General features: G+C 35.8%; 1 protein-coding gene across 30 annotated transcripts in view; it reads left to right on the top strand.

The window, feature by feature from the left end:
- Tenm3 (teneurin transmembrane protein 3) overlaps positions 1 to 17,811 on the top strand; it is a 2,373,066-nt gene that overhangs the window by 2,222,230 nt on the left and 133,025 nt on the right. For all 30 annotated transcript variants that reach the window (XM_074054924.1, XM_074054923.1, XM_074054922.1 and 27 more), the window contains one exon: positions 9,989 to 10,111. In XM_074054924.1, the coding sequence (XP_073911025.1) occupies positions 9,989 to 10,111 (123 nt within the window). The remainder of the gene's footprint in view (positions 1 to 9,988; positions 10,112 to 17,811) is intronic.

Here is a 17,811-nt window from a genome sequence, read left to right as displayed (position 1 = left end):
TTTTCCTTTACATGTCCTCTCATTTCCATAGACAGAATTCTATGCATTTATTCTCTTTCCTCACAACCCCATTCTCTCTCTTCTATGGAAATACCCATTCCCCCAACTGCAAAGATCCATTTCTACTTTTCCTAAAACACCTCAAAAAGTTAAATATATATCGTGGGATGGTAAAGTAAAATAATGCAAAGTGCTATGGCACTTTCTATTTTCTAGGGAGACTTCATAATGAAATAAGTTGCTGGTGAGATTTCCTCAGGTAGAGGTTGAGGGTGTGGCATTCCAGAAAGAAACAACAGGAATTGAAAGAATAAAGGTCCAGAGACAGGAGAATTAAGGGATGGTTAAGGGATAGGCAGATAAGGTCAGCTCATGGGAGCTGTAAGAGGAGATAACTGGAATACATGAGATACATTTAATGGCTACCTGTGACAAGACCATAATCAGACTATCAGACACCCTTTTGGGAATGTAGCTCTGGGAACTGTATGTGGAGTAGATTGAAAGGGGAATGGGAAACTATTAGAAGTAATGAGCACCTCTGCCAAGCTCCAGTTCTACAGATAATACCAAAAACTGCAAGACTAGGAGGTAACATTATAAGAGTGGTAGTGTCACGTAAGGAAGAATATGGTGAAAGAACAAGTCCAAAATCAAATATGATTTTGTCTAAAGAGTGGGAAAATTAGATGAGCAGGTTGTAGACTGAAGTTTTGCATAATAAGCTTTGTAAAAGCATGTATACATATAGCTTGGAGAAAATGAAAAATAAATTTTAAAAAATTTAAATGAGGGTCCCAAATAGGAGAGAGATGCTCCAAACAAACAAATGCAATTAGGAGAGGTATTGCTGGGCCTAGCAACTGATAGGATGAGAAGATAAGGAAGGGAGAAAAAATAGATTCAGGGTGTACATTTTTGGTGATCAGTAATTGTAACATCTACTGAACATCATTAGGAATCTTAAAGTTTTATATACATTGTGTTTAATTTAACAGCTTAATTTTATAGCAAATCTATTTAAAAAAAAGGTAATTATAAATTCTATTTAGTCGGCAAGAAAATTGGGACATTTAGAGGTTAAATAATTACCCAAAGCCACATAGTTAGCAATTCACAGAACTGTGATTTAGCCTAGGCATGTCTTGACTTCATTGCCAAGGCTAAAGTGATCTCATGAACAAAGACAGGAAACCCAGAAAGCAAAACAACTGAGGATAAAATTTGAAGTTGGTACTCCAGGATTTCCAGGTATGTCCAGTAGTATAACATAAAGTTTGAAGTGTAGGTCAGTTCATAAAGAAGTTTTTATTAAAGGTACATATTTGAATTCATCCATCCACATGAAATTGAAAGTTAAAATCATAAAAGCAGTTGAGGTGGAAGAAAGGTTTAGGATGGGTTTTGTTGAGTGTGTATGTTTGGGGGCAATTCGTGAAGGGAGGAGTTGTGTATGTATATGTCAGTAGGGGGCAAGTGAATGCTAAATAGAAACCCTAAAAATATCAGTGGCTATATTGTTCATTGCAGCACGCCAAATTATCCCAAAATTAGCAGCATAAACAATGAACATTTATTATCTTGAGTTCTGTGGATCATAAACTCTGGTCCCTTCATAATTGAGTGCCTCTTTAAGGTTATAGCCAAACCATAAGCTGGTGAGAGGCTACTGGATGTGGCAATTTAAGAGACACCCATAACCATTGGTGGTGGGACTAATAGAAAGAAAATTGTAAGTCATAGTGAGAAAATAAGGAGTATACGCTGAATAATATGCATACACACACAAACGAACCACATTTCGTTTATTCATCCATCAGTGGACATTTGGATTACTTTCACCTCTTGACTATTCCAAATAGTACTGGTAATGAACATAGGTGTGCAAATATCTCTTTGAAACTTTAATTTTGGTTCTGTTGAGTATAACCAGTTGTAAGATTGCTGGATCACATAGTACTTCTATTTTTAATTTTTTAAGCAATTACCAATTTGCAGTTCTACCAACAGTGCACTAGGGTTTCTTTCTCCACGCCTTTGCCAAGACAAATCATGTTTCTAAACTACAAATCAATGTGGGAAGACCATGTGCTGACAGTCATTAACACAGTAAATGATTTGTTTAATCATGCTGCTTTCTTCCCCTGTAATGGAGTAATTTTCCATTCTTTGGTACAGCATCTTTACTCTGTATTATCTGCTTTCATTCCTAGTTTTCTCTTGGGGCTGTAATATAGTCTGTCATAAGGCAGCACTTGCAGGGAGAGTAAACATGTGTGATGACTCAAGTATAATAAGCATTTAGAAAAGCATGCCGGGCCAGGCATGGTGGTACACTTCTATAATCCTAGCTAAGTGGTAGGTGGAGGTAGGAGAATGATGGCCCAAAAATGTAAGACCTTATCTGAAAAATAAACTAAAGCAAAAAGCGCTAGGGGCATGGCTTAAGTGGCAGAGCACTTGCCTTGCAAGCATGAGTTCAAACCCCAGTATTGCCAAAAAGTAAAAATAAAAAGGGGAAGGAAAAAAAGATAAGCAGATGTGGTGGCATACCCCTGTAATCCCAGCTCTTGGGAGGCTGAAGCAGGAGGATCACAAATTTGAGGCCAGCGTAAGCTACATAGCAAGACCCTGATTCAGAAAGAGGCAAGCAAAGTGTAGAGACCATAAGTGAGCACAGTAGTAGAGCGACCTCCCACATGGAATATTACCAACACTCCAGAAGCCCCCTTTGGACATTCCTAGCCATTATCTGCCCCTTCTCCCTAGAGGTAATCAGTATGATGATTTTTTATTCCTCCCAGTTGATTTTAACTGCCTCTGAACTTTTCACACATGCACTTATGCAGTATTCACATTTTTATTTCACTGGATTCTGAGATTCATCCACGTTGTTTTACTTGACCGTAAACATTGTTCATTTCTACTGCTGTATGGAAACCACTGTATGTCTACACTACAGGTTACTTATGCATTTCACTACTGACACATAGGTTGTTTCCAGTCTGGGGTTATTATAAATAATGCTTCTATAAACATTCTTTTTCTGTGCATTTTGGTGCTATATCTATGCATCTTTCTATTGGACATATAGACAATTTTTATAGACCAACTGGGGAGTTAATCATCTCCAGTTGTGTGTGTATGGTATTGGGGTTTGAACCCAGGGTCTCACACTTGCTAAGCAGGAGCTCTTTCCACTTAAGCCATGCCTGGGGCCAATTTCTAAGATTTTCATATGAGAAAATATATTCCAACTACAAACAACCAGTTTGTAAATGATCTTCCAAATACAACCAGTTGCAGATGATGGAATTCTTATTTTAGAAGCCAATTTAACATATGGACAACTTCTGATCGTATTTCCAACTTTAAAAATTAGATAAATTAGCAACTTGTATTTAAACTTTTTAATTTCTTTCATGTGGTTGGACATTTTAGTTGAGAACACTAATAATCAGTGAAACATCACAGTTTAGGAAAAGGAATCCTGAAATTGAGGACAGCTCAGGTATCAGAAGTATTCTTTATGTACTTATATTTTAATAGACATGGGGTAAGTTACTGACCCTGTGCCTACTTTCATCCCTATACAATGAGGATAATGAGCCCTGTCACATAGTACATTAGAAGATAATAGATATCAAACTATGTTAAAATGTGAGAAAAAAACCACAAGCTCTCAGATACACACTGCTATCATCTATAACTTCCATTCTGCCTTGGATAATATTTTGGATGTGTTCACCATCCCACACATTAATATCATCTAGAAATATATAAAAATGACAATATAAGACAAACAATTTTTAAAGATTACATCTACATGAATACTATTTCTATAACTTTAGAATTCATAAGTATAGTGTTCTATGCATTTTTAAATTTTTTGCTTGTATAATTTTTAAATTATCATTTTTATTCTTAGAAAGAAGTTAACTTGAAGTTAACTGAAGTAGCCAGATCTTAATTTCATCACTAAGATAATACTTCTTTAAGAAGTTAGTTTGTAACATTATAGTGTAGAAAGTAGCAGTATGGAAGAACTGTGCCTGGAGCCCACAGCTGTTACCTGTTAATACCCTGCCTGCCGTCTACACCGCAGTCTCACCTTCTGCTTCCTTAGTGCAGCACAGAAGCGTTGTTAGCTGTAGCCTGAGACACTCTCAAAAGTTACATTTCTCCTCCTCCTGCGTGGATTTCCACACTCCACTAGCCTCCGGCAGGATAGAAAAGCGTGTAGTCGTATGCCATTTGTCATCTGAAAGTCTAGACTTCAGGCCAAGGTCTATTGCTCTCTGGCTTGGAACCTTTTATCTTATGAAGTTCTTATATCTTGTCTCAAAGACCCTCCATTGTCAGATGTAAAATGAAAAAAAAAAGTCAGTAGTAGCTAGCTATTCAGTGGAGCGCTTGTGAAGCTTAAATAAGATAATGCAACTGAAGCACTAGCTCAGTGCTTCACATAGTGTTTGTTCACTGAACTTTTTTTTTAACTTGCATCATGATGTTCTGACACCAGCCTGAGAAACACTTTGCGACCAAGAATGTCTAGTATTGCCCCTACCATATACCTCCTCACCTAAGTTCTGTCTCCAGAAAAGCAAGAGACTCATCTGAGCACAGAGCTCCCACCACTCTTCCTGCACCCCACCACCACCACCACAGGGATATGTGTGAACAAAGATCCTTGAGACTATCCATGAATAGTGGTGGTGAATACTTTCCCATCACTCCAAATCTGCATTCCAGCTCTGAATTGAACAATTGGCCTTATCCTCTTTTTTATTTGCAGATGTATTTCATTTAGCTAATTTTCCTTTTATTTGTCTGCCAAGATATCCCATGTTTTATTACAATACTGCTCAGTGATTTCTGAAACATTCTTGACTTTTTTGAGTTTGCTGTCTGCCTTGCTCTACTCTCATTAACCCTGACGTATGTATACAAATCTTACATTATATGTAAGTATCAAGAGCTTCACTGATTACCAAACACCAGCAGTTTCAGAGTAGATAATGGCCTGAGAATAAACAACTTGTTGCTTTCTGTTTTCAATGAAGTTTTAAACAATATAGAACATTATTGGGCATGATTCTCATTATACACCATCTTAAGTAGAACCAGAGTCTCTTCTTACTGAGATATTTTTATAATAAAAAGTACATAATAAAGCTGTTGCCCAGCTGGCAAAAAATAAAATAGCTCTCCTAACACAAACCTCATACTTAACATTTGACATCTGTGCATAGTCTCATGAATTAGCTCCACCCTTCAAAGTATATTAAGACCAATAATATGAGCATATCTATCATCCAAGAAGACTTTTTATGTTAAACAATCACACAATAATGATAAATTATTTTGCATGGAACTTTGGCCCCATACAAGAGGTACTCCTTGACTTAGAGTGAGGTAACACCTCTATAAAGTTATTGAAGGTTGCGAATATTGAAGCCAAAAATGTATTTAGTACACCTAAACTGCCAAACATCCTAGTGTAGCAACATGGTGTACTAGAGCGTCTCTGCTGTTTGCCCTTGTGATCCTGTGGCAGACTGGGAGCTGTAGCTCCATAATATTGCTCAGCATTGTGAGAAAATATCTCACCATATTTGCTCACCTGGGAAAAGATAAAAATTCAAAATTTGAATTATGGTTTATAGTGAATGTGTATAGCTTTTGCACCATCATAAAGATGAAAAATTGGAACTTGAACCATTCTAAGTCAGAGAAGGTCTATATTGATTGTTTCTGTACTGAAGTTATGTCTGTCAAACCTTTGCTATATGCAGAACTAGTTCTCATTATTTTGTGCAAAAATTGCTAAAGTATCTAAAACCTTGAAAATGTATGAAGTGATAAATGTTTAGAAAGCTCCTGACATTTTACCATTCAAACACTACATAACTTAATGGAAAATGACATATGAAGTTATACCTCTTTACAAGATGACAACTCACAAATTCAGAAATTCTAAAACCTGTATCTTAATCCATGAAAATCAGAGTTTAAGTGGAATTTCTGGCAGTCTGTAATTTAAGCAGGAAGTATGTGTATATGCATTTGTTGCAAATATACATGGTAGATGTAGCTATTTATGTCTGATACTTAGTATTTTTTTTTCTGGCAGTCTTGCAGTTTGAAATCTGGGTCTTGTGCTTGCTAGGCAGACGGTCAACAACTTGACCTACTCCCCCTACAGCATGCTATTATATCACATACTATTTTAAAATAGTTTTACTATATTATTGAGTTAGAATTCATTAATAATACAAGGAGTTTTCACTGTGATAGTTCTCTATGTGTGTACAGTGTACTTTGAACAGGTTCATCCCCTCATTATATTCCCATTCCTCCCTCCCATTTCCCCTTTTTGAAACAATGTTTAGTGGATTTCATTATGCTGTCTTTGTGTGTGTGTGTGTGTGTGTGTGTGTGTGTGTGTGTGTGTGTATAGCATAATTCAATTCAATCCTCTTCACCCCTCACTGTCCTTTGTTTTCTCCCTCCCTCTTTCCATTGAAAAAGACCATTCATCTTTCATATTCATGTTATTGTTATTATTATTATATCATTATTTTACATGTAGGTTCCACAAATGGTGAGAATGTGCAATATTTGGCCGGTTGAACTTGACTTATGTCTCTCAATATGATGATCTCCAGTTCCATCCATTTTCCTGCAAATGACCTAATTTTATTTTTCTTTATGATTGAGTAATATTCCATGGTATAGATAATATATTGTGTGTGTGTGTATATATATATATATCCATATTTTCTTTATCCACTTATTGCTTGTTGGGCACCTCAGCTGATTTCACAGTTAACTATTGTGAAGAGAGCTGCAATAAACATGGGTGTGCAGAATTCTCTCTTGTTGATTTACACACCTTCTGATATATACCCAAGAGTGTATGGCTGGGTCACATTGTAGGTCTGTTTTTAGGTTTTTGGGAAAACTCAATATTAATTTCCTTAGTGGATGTGCCAGTTTACATTCCCACCAACAGTGTATGAGTGTCCTTTCGCCCTGCATCCTTGCCAGCATTTATTATTATTTTCTTGATGATTGCCAATCTGACTGGGGTGAGATAGCATGTCAGTGTAGTTTTGATTTTCACTTCCTTTGTGGCTAAGGTTGTAAACATTTCTTTGTGTATTTACTAGTCACGTATGTATCTTCTGAGGACTGTCTTCAGTTCATTTACCCATTCATTGATTGGAGTTTTAAATTCTTTTGCTGTTTTATGAGCTCTTCGAATACTTTGACTATTAACCCTTTATCTATTCAATAGCTGGCAAAGATTTGTGGGTTATTATTTTTTTTAATGCATTCTGGGGGTTGTCTCTTGATTCTGGTGTTTCCTTTGATGTGCAGAAACTTTAATTTTATGCACTCCCATTTGTCAGTTCTTACTCCTATTTCCTGAGCAATTGCAGTCCTATTCAGAAAATGCCTATATCTTCAGACTTTTTCCTGACTTTTTTCTGTAGTACTTTCAAGGTTTCAGGTCTTTGATCCATTTGTAGTTAATTTTTGGTACAGAATGAGAGATAGGGGTCTAGTTTCACTTTTCTGCATGTAGATAACCAGTTTTCCCACCACTGTGTGTTAACAAGGCTCTTTTCTTAGTGTGTTTTAGCTTCGTTGTCAAAGATCAGGTGGCTCTCTGTAGCTGTGTGGTTTTATTTGTGGTTTTCTGTTCTGTTCCACTGATCTTTGAGTCTGTTTCTGTGCCAGTACCATGCTGTTTTTGTTACTGTGACTCTAGTATGATTCAAAGTCTATTATTGTGATATTTCCACAGCATGTTTTTGCTCAGGGTTGCTTTTGATATTCAGTGTCTTTTAAGTTTCCATATGAATTTTAGGATTAATTTTCCTATTTCTGTGATGAATGGCATTGGAATTTTATTTCTTTCTCTTGCCTTATTGCTCTGGCTGGGAATTCCAGTATTATATTGAATAGGAGTGGGGAGAGTGGACAGTCTGTCTCATTCCTGACTTTAGAGGAAATTATTTCAGTTTTTCCCTATTTACTATAATTTTGTTGGCTAATAGTTTGTCATATATAACCTTTATTATGTTGAGGTACTATTCGTAGTTTCTTCAGAGCTTTTATCATAAAAAGATGTGGAATTTTGTTATTATAGCAGGTGTTATTAACAAAAGAATGGGAGGCTGGTAATCATATATTCTAAAATTAATGAATTTTAAAATTCAATCAAATATAGTAATAAAAGACTTCACTCAACTACATTTCATACATTACACTAAAGAAGTCATTAAATATTAATAGGCTCTTCATCCTTAACCATTCATGGATGTATTTTATATTTACTTTTTCTTTAAATTACTATATTATCTGCAACAGTATTTCCTTTGCTTTTAAATTTTCAGAAGCTAGAAGTATTGTTCACTCATTGATTTCACAGATACTTGTTGTAACCTAGTAGGTATCAGGCATTCTATCCTTAACACTATTAATATCTTATAAATCATATGCAAATGTGAACTAAAATCATCTTGGGAAAGACACTCAACCCAGTCAGGGTAAGTTTCTGCAAGAAGTTAACACCTACCACCTGAGTTACAAATAAGTATTTTCCAGTGGGTGGGGAGCTTTGTAGACAAAGAGGATGCTTATTGAAAGGTGCTGTGGTCTGGTCAGGAATCCAGAATAAGTAAATAAAATGACTGTATATTAAGAACTGTCCTCCTGTATGCCAGCTAAACTTCCTATTCTCTGTCTAGAATTTTCATATCAGATAAATGAGACAGTTTTAACAGTCCTCATTTTTTTAAGTAAACCTAATGTTTAACAATACTTTTCAAAGGTTAAATGCTAGACTAAAGATTAAACAAAAGTCTAACTGTACCCAAAGCCTTCAATGTAAGTTTATACTCCACCAATTTAATTTTGTTAACCCTGTGGATATATAATAAACAGTTTTTTGACAATGATAGTTTTCATGCTGCCTCTAAGAAGTCTTTTTAAACACTTATGTCTTTCTCCATCTTTCTGGTAAATTCCAAAATAATGTCAAAAAAGTTCTCTTTTGTGATATAGTAATAAGACCACCATTGGATTTCCTTGTGAATATTTAGCCTTCCTTGGGACATAATTTCTAGACTATATTTTGTGAAGCATGGATGAATGCTTAGTAGCTACTAATGGTTAATATGCCAGTTACATGTTGCTGTAAATATTTTAGATAAATTAAGAAAAATAGTATATTAAAATATTAAGTTATATTACATTTGTAAATTTGTAACCACATCACATAGTTCTTTTAAGGAAAGAAAATTAGTAAGCATAAAATTTTAATAAGTGTATGTCATTTATAAATTTATAAAATCATAAGAAATTGCCTGATACATATGCATGTTGGTTAATCTGTTCCAATACTGAATCATATGTCATAAATTCAAAAATTGTTTGTGCTAAATTTAAGATATTCTTTTATTATGTTTTACACATCTGACTCCATTCTAGTCATTTCATATACCGACAAATTCATCTGTGAAACCAGCTTTTGTTTTTATCATAATACAAATGTATAGCCTCATGTCTCTTGAGAATATATAGGTGTTTTAACAGAGCATTACAAGTTTGCAGATGACCTGTAGTCATGCGTGTTTAGCAAGTGCTGCTACAGAACATTCTGCCACCAAGATGGTGAAAAGTGGAACACAGACAAAGTAGAGCAAATAATGATTCATTCTTAAGACTTTCCTGGTTCCAGTTATCTGAGTAGTATTAAATCATTTTTGAAATTCTGCCATATTGCATGGCATTGCTAAGTAAATTGCATGTGTATGAGGAACTCTTGTTTTATAATTTATATTGCACAATTATCCTTGGTATTTCAGAAAATGTAAATTTTAACTTTACATATGACTCTCGTTATAAACATGCTTACCATTTGCTTTTGAAGTTAAAAGCAGCAAACCTTTAAACAACTTGTATTCTTCACCCCCAGCAATGCATCTATTTGGCCTCAACTGGCAGTTACAACAGACTGAAAATGACACATTTGAGAATGGAAAAGTGAATTCTGAAACCATGCCAACAAACACTGTATCATTACCTTCTGGTGACAATGGTAAGAGAAAGAATTGTGTTATACAGTGTTTTTCTTTTAACATCCCTTTTCCATAAACTTACTTTTACACATGCTTACATCCAGCTTATATGGGAGAGAGGGAAGATTTGTAAATTATAGATACCATCTTTATGAGTATTTTTTATTAATTCACTTGAGAGGTTGAGAATAGATTTTTATTACAGGAATGACAGTTTTCTGTCTTCTGATTTGATGGGTAGGCTCACTGCCCTGCCCTCCTACAAGTGTGTGTTGAGTTATAGTTTCATTCTACAAACCGGTCACAACTCAGTATGTCATCTCTTATATTACCTTGGGTATATTAAGTTTTCTTTATTCAGCTTGTAGGTGGAGTTGGAATACTGTAATAATTTTATCATGAAAGCATTTAAATGCAAAACACATTAAAGGATTATAATTTGTCATCCTTTCTCCTGGTTACCCTTTCTCTAAACCTTTAAAAGTTTGCACTTTAAGAGAAACTAAAGCAGATACCTTAAAAGCAACTGAGGCCAATAGGAAAAGGGGAACAGGTACTAGAGAAAAGGTTAGTTCAAGAAGAATTAACCTAGAAGGTAACACCCACGCACAGGAAATCAATGTGAGTCAATGCCCTTTATAGCTATCCTTATCTCAACCAGCAAAAACCCTTGTTCCTTCCTATTATTGCTTATACTCTCTCTACAACAAAATTAGAAATAAGGGCAAAATAGTTTCTGCTGGGTATTGAGGGGGTGGGGGGAGAGGGAGGGGGCGGAGTGGGTGGTAAGGGAGGGGGTGGGGGCAGGGGGGAGAAATGAACCAAGCCTTGTATGCACATATGAATAATAAAAGAAAAACAAAAAAAAAAGTTTGCACTTTAGCTAACAGACTTTCAAATCAGTTGGCTTTGAATTAAAAATGGAATTTAAGTAGTTAAAGAATGTTGTATTTCATTTTTCCAATACAAACATATGCATGTATATATTTATATTATATATACTTGTATATTATTTATATGTGTGTATATATATGTGTGTGTGTATATATTATATGTGTGTGTATATATATATATATATTTATATACACACATCTTGGCATTGGTAACTTCTGACATTTTGCAAAATATATTAATACTTTACTACATCTCAAAGCAACCTGATAAAGTGTTTGCCTTTAAGAATTTTCCCAGCTCTTCTTCCCGTTTGACCTTATTTAGTGTTGTATATTCTACTTTGGGATCAATTATGTCCATCTCATGTAGTTCTTTCCAAGACTAGAAAGAAAATAGTACATATTTAATGAACATATGCTGTTATTTTACATGTACCCATTTATTGTGATTAATGTTTTTTAACTTTTTTTTCATTCTTTGCCTTCTCACTTTCTCTTTCAACAATAATACTCCATGACACTTCTCTTCCTCTTTAGGGATTCTGAGAAATTTTATAAAACATTATATTTTCATAATAATATTAATGCATCCCCAGTATGGAACCTTTTTATAAAGTTGTACATGTTCCAAAAGAGCTTGAATTAGAAAAGGACAGTTACTGTACAATGAATTAATGGCAGGTGAAGAAAAGCTTTCCTAATTAAAACTGCAGGTGAGGAATTTCAGTAAATGTTAATTACCTTACACAATTGCTTAATTTTTGTACATTGACAGCACACATGTAAACACAGATCAAGTAACTATGTGGAAACCAAGAATTTTATTTTTGTTTGTTTTGATCAAAATTTAGACTATCTCTTGGGATGGTCCTTATGAAAATGGTCAAATGGTACTTATTAACAACACATGCAAAGAACGTTTTTACAGACTTAAAAATTATAATTATATTAAAGAGATAAATGCTTATTAGACATTTTATTTGTTTTACAACATCCTAACCTTTTATTATGATTAAAATGAAAATAAAGTATGGCTAATTAGTTTCATAGTACTCAAAATGCATGATACTGAGAAAGCTGTGGATTCTGAAATGCTTTCTACAGCATCAGCACTGGTTCAGGGAGTAAATCTGCTCACATCAACATCCCTCAGCTCACATAAACTATATTCAAGTCCTAGCTCCTTCACCTATTTACTTTGGAAGCTCAGGCAAAGCATGTAGTTAAGATTGCAAGGATATTTAGGGCAACCCTAGAATATACTATTTAGGATCATATCAGCTCCAGAGGATTAGAAAAAGATCACATGAATATGGTTTCAGATGTCTCCATGGAGCTGGAGTCCTCTAAAACAGTAACTCCTAGTTATTCACCAGGACAGCATTAAGAAATACATGTCACATCAGATCAACATACCCATGCACGCATACATAGGAAGTGTTTCCTAAAATAATGCTTATCCTTATTTTGTGAAAAGTACCCTAGTTTTTTGCTGTATTTTATTGTATTTCTTATTTTTAACAAATGCTAGTTAGAACCCACTAAAATAATTTCATTATTTACAAAAGAACTACAGTTCCAAAAAAAAAAAAAATTGCTCTGTAAGTCCCTTCTCTAAGAGGGACTGAAGAGGGAGTGATGGTAGAGTGCACTGCATACAATTGATGTACATATATTCAAAGTGCCTTCTCCCTAGCTATGTAGCGAAGTTTACCACACAAGCCATAGTTATCAGATACCCCAGAAAAGTTAAGTACATTAGAGAACTGGGCTTTAGCCTACCAATTAGACATGAAAGAAAACTATTTCTGTCTTGAGTGCAGACCTTGTCCAAAATATAACCTAAACAGTAGTTGCTTATCTTATTATTTCTCAAATAACTCCCAAAACTCTTAAGTTGTAAGGAATTTTATTTCTGTTTTTCCAAGGAAAGTTTTTTAGTATGTATTTTTAAAATTCTTACAGACCTGGGGCATAGATGGGAAGGAAGGGGCACTATTTGCAAGAAGGTAGATACCTAAAATATGCTTTTAGAAAGCCCTCCATGATGAATTTACAATATCCATTCACAATCACCCACTTCTTCACATTTGTAAACTGTCCAGGAAAGCAGATGACTTCCTCTCTAGAAATTCTAAGAGATTACAACCCTGGATAAAGCCTGAGGTTTTGAAATAGAGCTCACTAGGAGAATGAAATGTGCTGACAATAAAATGAGAAAAATACTTCTCAGCATTATATGCAGTACTCTTACTATGCAGTCCTGTTTTATTCTTATTTAGTAAATATAATTGTAAGGAACAATTATTGTGCTTATGGCTCAGTAAACTCTCTGCTTGCCTTTAATCTAATACTGAACTGTAGTGTCTAAATGGTAGTTAGTACTCCAGGAATCTGGGGTGGGGGGGATGTTTGAGGACGTAAATTCATGTATGACATATTTGATACATTATAAGAACCTGTGTAAATGCCACAATATACCCCCACCCAGGACAACAATAAAGGAAAAAAATAAATGGTAGTATCTAAAAGAATTTATATTATATACCATGATCCTCTATTGATTTTTTTCCTGGGACCTCCTTTGACTACAAATTTTACAGCTGAGATTGCAGAAGTATAGGGTCTCAGGAAAAACTGATAGAAATGGACAAGATGAATAGATAGGTAAGAATAAAGTTCGGAACTCAAATAGTCTTTTCCTAGAAATTTTAATTATCCCTGTAGGCCAAGGAATTCATTTAGCTTAATGTACTAGAAAGAATCACATAGGACTATACTCAAAGTTTAGCTCTTTCATTGATTTGCTTTATAACCTTGAAGAAATTATTTAACTTTGAGCCTCAGTTTCCTCACATGTATAAAGAGAATAATAAGGCCAGGTATAGACCTGTAATTATAGCTGCTCAAGAGGCAGAGATAGGAGGATCATTTTGTGGCCAGCCGGAGGAAAGTCACCGTGATGTCCTACGTGCAAAACTAAAAAAGCAAAAGTACTAAGGTATGGCTCAAGTGATAGAGTGCTTGCCTACGGAGAGAGAGGCCATGGATTCAGTCCCCAGTACCACTAAAAATAACAATGTACATTTGAAAAAGAGGGAGTAATAGTACCCTACCTCTTGGCTCACCAGCTTCAGCAGTCTGGCACTCGAGCTGTATTTCCCTTGCAACATTCTCGGCCCCCGCCAGAATTCTCAGCAATTACTTCAAATGTTCCTTCTATACTCAAAACCCTGTCTGAGTAGATGGCCCTGCATTCTAATCAACAACAACAACAACAAGAGAGAAACATTAGTACTTCCTATACAAGAATGAATATAGAATTTTTAAACCTGTTGAAATCACCATAAGAAGAGGACTAAGGTAGAATGGAGAAAAACAGAGGAGATGAACCAATTTGGGCTATAATACATATATACATGGAAATGTCACAATGAAACACCCTGTATAGCTATTGTAAACAAACAAAAATCTGGTTTGTGTTTTTTTTTTTTTTTACTAAAACAGAGAACAGGAAGCCAAAATAGGTCTTAGGCGTAGATACCAGTAGGAGGGGGGAGGATATAAGGAAAAGGTGTAGGAGGGTGAATATAGTAGAAATACTATGTACTCATGTATGTAAATGGAAAAATGAGACCTGTTGAAACTATTCCAGGAATGGGGGTAGAGGGATAAAGGAGAATGATGGAGGGGTGAATTCAACTATGATACACTGCAAGAACTTTTGTAAATGTCACAGTGTACGCCCAGTACAACAATAATAAAAATAAATTAAAAAAGAATGTATATGGATCTATACTTTCACCATTTTCTCCCCAGATTCAAGGTTATTTGTTCATAAGTACTCTCTTGTGCTTGCTTCACATTCTTTAAATTTATTATTTATTTATTTACTTAGTGGGACTGGGGTTTGAACTCAGGGCTTCATGCTCATGAAGCAGGCACTCTCCCACTTGAGATACACTTTCAGTACATTTTTATTCGGGTTATTTTGGAGATGGGTCTTGTGAACAGTTTGCCCAGGCTGGCCTCAAACCATAATCCTTCTCATTGCAGCCTCCCCAGTAGCTAGGAGTACAGGAGTGAGCCATTTGTCCCTGGCTTATTTTTTAGAAATACTTAATGAGTTTTATTATCACATTTTCATACATATATATGATGTATTTTATCAAATTCACCCCTCATCCCCTTCTCTTATTTCCCCCTCCAGTTGGTTGTTTTCCTTTTCCAAACTATTGCCCCTTCTACTTTCATTTTTGTTTTAATCTAAATTTCACATATGAGAGGAAACACACAATACTTATCTGAGTGTGGCTTATTTTGCTTAATACACTGATCTTCACCTCCATCCACTTCCTTACAAATGACATAGTGTCATTCTTCCTTATAGCTAAACAGTACTCTCGTGTGTGTGTGTGTGTGTGTGTGTGTGTGTGTGTGTATCCATTCATTCATTGACAGGCTCCTAGACTGACTCCCTCTATAACTTGGTTATTGGCAATAGTGCTATAATAAACATGTGTGCACAAGTACCTCTATTATATACTGACTTACATTTCTTCAGGTGGGATGTATACCCAGGAGTGATATCATTGGATTATATAATAGTTCCATTTTTAATTTTTTAAGAAACCTCCATACTGATCTCCTTAGTGCCTAACCTATTTATATTTCCACCAAAAGTATGTAAGGGTTCCTTGCCTCCTCCCTCACATCCTCAAAAGCATTTGTTGTTTGGTTTTTTGATGGTAGCCATTCTGACTGGGGTGAGATGGAATCTCACTGTGGATTTTGCTTTGCATTTCCCTGTTGGCAATTCAGATTTGAAGTATTTATTGGCCATTCGTACTTCTGAGAATTTTTTGTTCAATTTATTGGCTATTTGTACTTCTTTTGAGAATTGTCTGTTCAATTTATTTGTCCATTTTTTGGTTATATTATTCATTCTTTTGGTGTTTAAAAGCATTTGAGCATTCCAGTACCTCTCACATATTAGGGAAAGTTAAATCCCTTGACCCCCAGCCCCACCCTATCTTTTTCTTATAGCCAGCTTCTTAAACATAATATGTATATTCCCTGAATCCTTTTTTCTTCCTTTCTTTTTTGTTTTTGCCTAACTGGGTTTGAACTAAGGCCCTCGTGCTTTGCTAGGCAGGCACTATACTACTACAGCCATGATTCCATCCCTAAATCCATTTCTTACCTTCCACATACCCCTGTTACAATGTGGCTTTTGCAGTACTCCTTTCTCACAACTGACTTCTGACACCACCACTCTTTGAAACTGATGCCTTCAGGGTTATCTGTTGTCATGTCAATAACACCAGTGAATACCCTTCACTCTTTCTCATATTCTTCCTGACTTTTTTGGAAGCACCATATCTCAGTTTGTTTAGTTCACTCATCTCCTTCCACTTGATCCTTAAACATTGCTGTTTTTCAGAACTGCTCTTTCACAACGTAGGGTGAAATACAGGGTTCGTTCTCTCATCTACTCCTAGTGTTATTTACAGTCTGTGTGTTGCTAACTCCAAAGTCTAGATTGCTCTCCTTAGCTCTAGACATCAGCTGTATAAAATCTATCCAAGTTTCTTTGGAGTATCTCCACTTGGGTGTCTTCCAAGCTTCTCAAACTCTCAGTTACTAAAACTGAGAGTCAACTACTTTTATCAGCTACTTTGGTTATTTATTACTGTATAACAAAGCATACCAAATCCAGTAGCTTATAGAAACAATATATCATCCATCTCTCTTGGAATTTTTTTTGAGACTCTCATGCAATTGTTCCCATATGTCAAGTTGGACTATGTGAAGGCTCAATTGAGCTGGAAATCCAAGGGCACTTATTCACATGTCTGACAGTTAATGCTGTCTGTTGACTGGAGCTCAGCTGTACTATGATTGTTAACTGGAGCACCTGAACATCACCTTCCATGTGGCATAGGTTTCTTAGAATGTACCAGCTGGTTCTGAAGAGAACGGTCCCAAAATGGCACATTCTGAGAGACCTGTATGGAAGCCCTAATGCTTCTTATGTCCTAGCATCAGACATTCTTAGATGTTACTTTCTTCACATCCTATTGGTCCCAAAGTCAAGAAAGGGATACTGCAGATGTACCTTGTGGCAGAGCTCTTGCCTACCATGTATAAGGCCCTGAGTTCAATCCCTAGCACCACAAAAGAAAAAAAATTAAGTAGGGTCCTTCCATATTCACAGTAAGGGGACTCACTTCTCGACTGGAAGATGCACAAGAGCTTCTGGAATAAGAAATATTGTTGTGGCCATCTGTGGAAAACATAACTGTCATATAACCTTTCTTTCCAATTTGCCTCTCTTTCGGGGATTTCTTTTTCTTTCTCTTTCTGTCTTTCCTTCTCTCTTCCTATCTCTTATTTGTCCTTTCTGCTTTCCTTTGTGCCTGCTGGCTTTTTTCAACAATATTGAGGTTTGAAATCAGGGCCTCAAACTTGCTAGGCAAGTGCACTACTACTTGAGCCATACCCCCAGCCCTTTCTCTTTAGTTTGTTTTTCAGATAGAGTCTGACTTCTGCCTACGGCTGGCCTCAGATCTTTATCCTCCTACCCCCACCTCTCTCACAGCTGGAATTACAGCCATGTAGAACCACTCCTGGAATGGTTTTTGAGATAGCGACTTGCTGACTTGTTTTTTGCCCAGGCTGGCCTTGAACCACAATCCTCCCATCTACACTTCCTGCATACCTGGCATTACAGGAATGTACCACCAAGCCTGATGTCTTCCAGGGACTTCTAAATCAAGAAATGACATCATCACTGACCTACTTACCTGGTTCAGAAGTTATACATG

The sequence above is a fragment of the Castor canadensis genome, chromosome 14 (assembly GCF_047511655.1).
Source record: "Castor canadensis chromosome 14, mCasCan1.hap1v2, whole genome shotgun sequence".
Classification (NCBI taxonomy): Eukaryota; Metazoa; Chordata; class Mammalia; order Rodentia; family Castoridae; genus Castor; species Castor canadensis.
The sequence above is the reverse complement of the archived record's forward strand: the minus strand, read 5'-3'. Positions and strand labels throughout refer to the sequence as shown.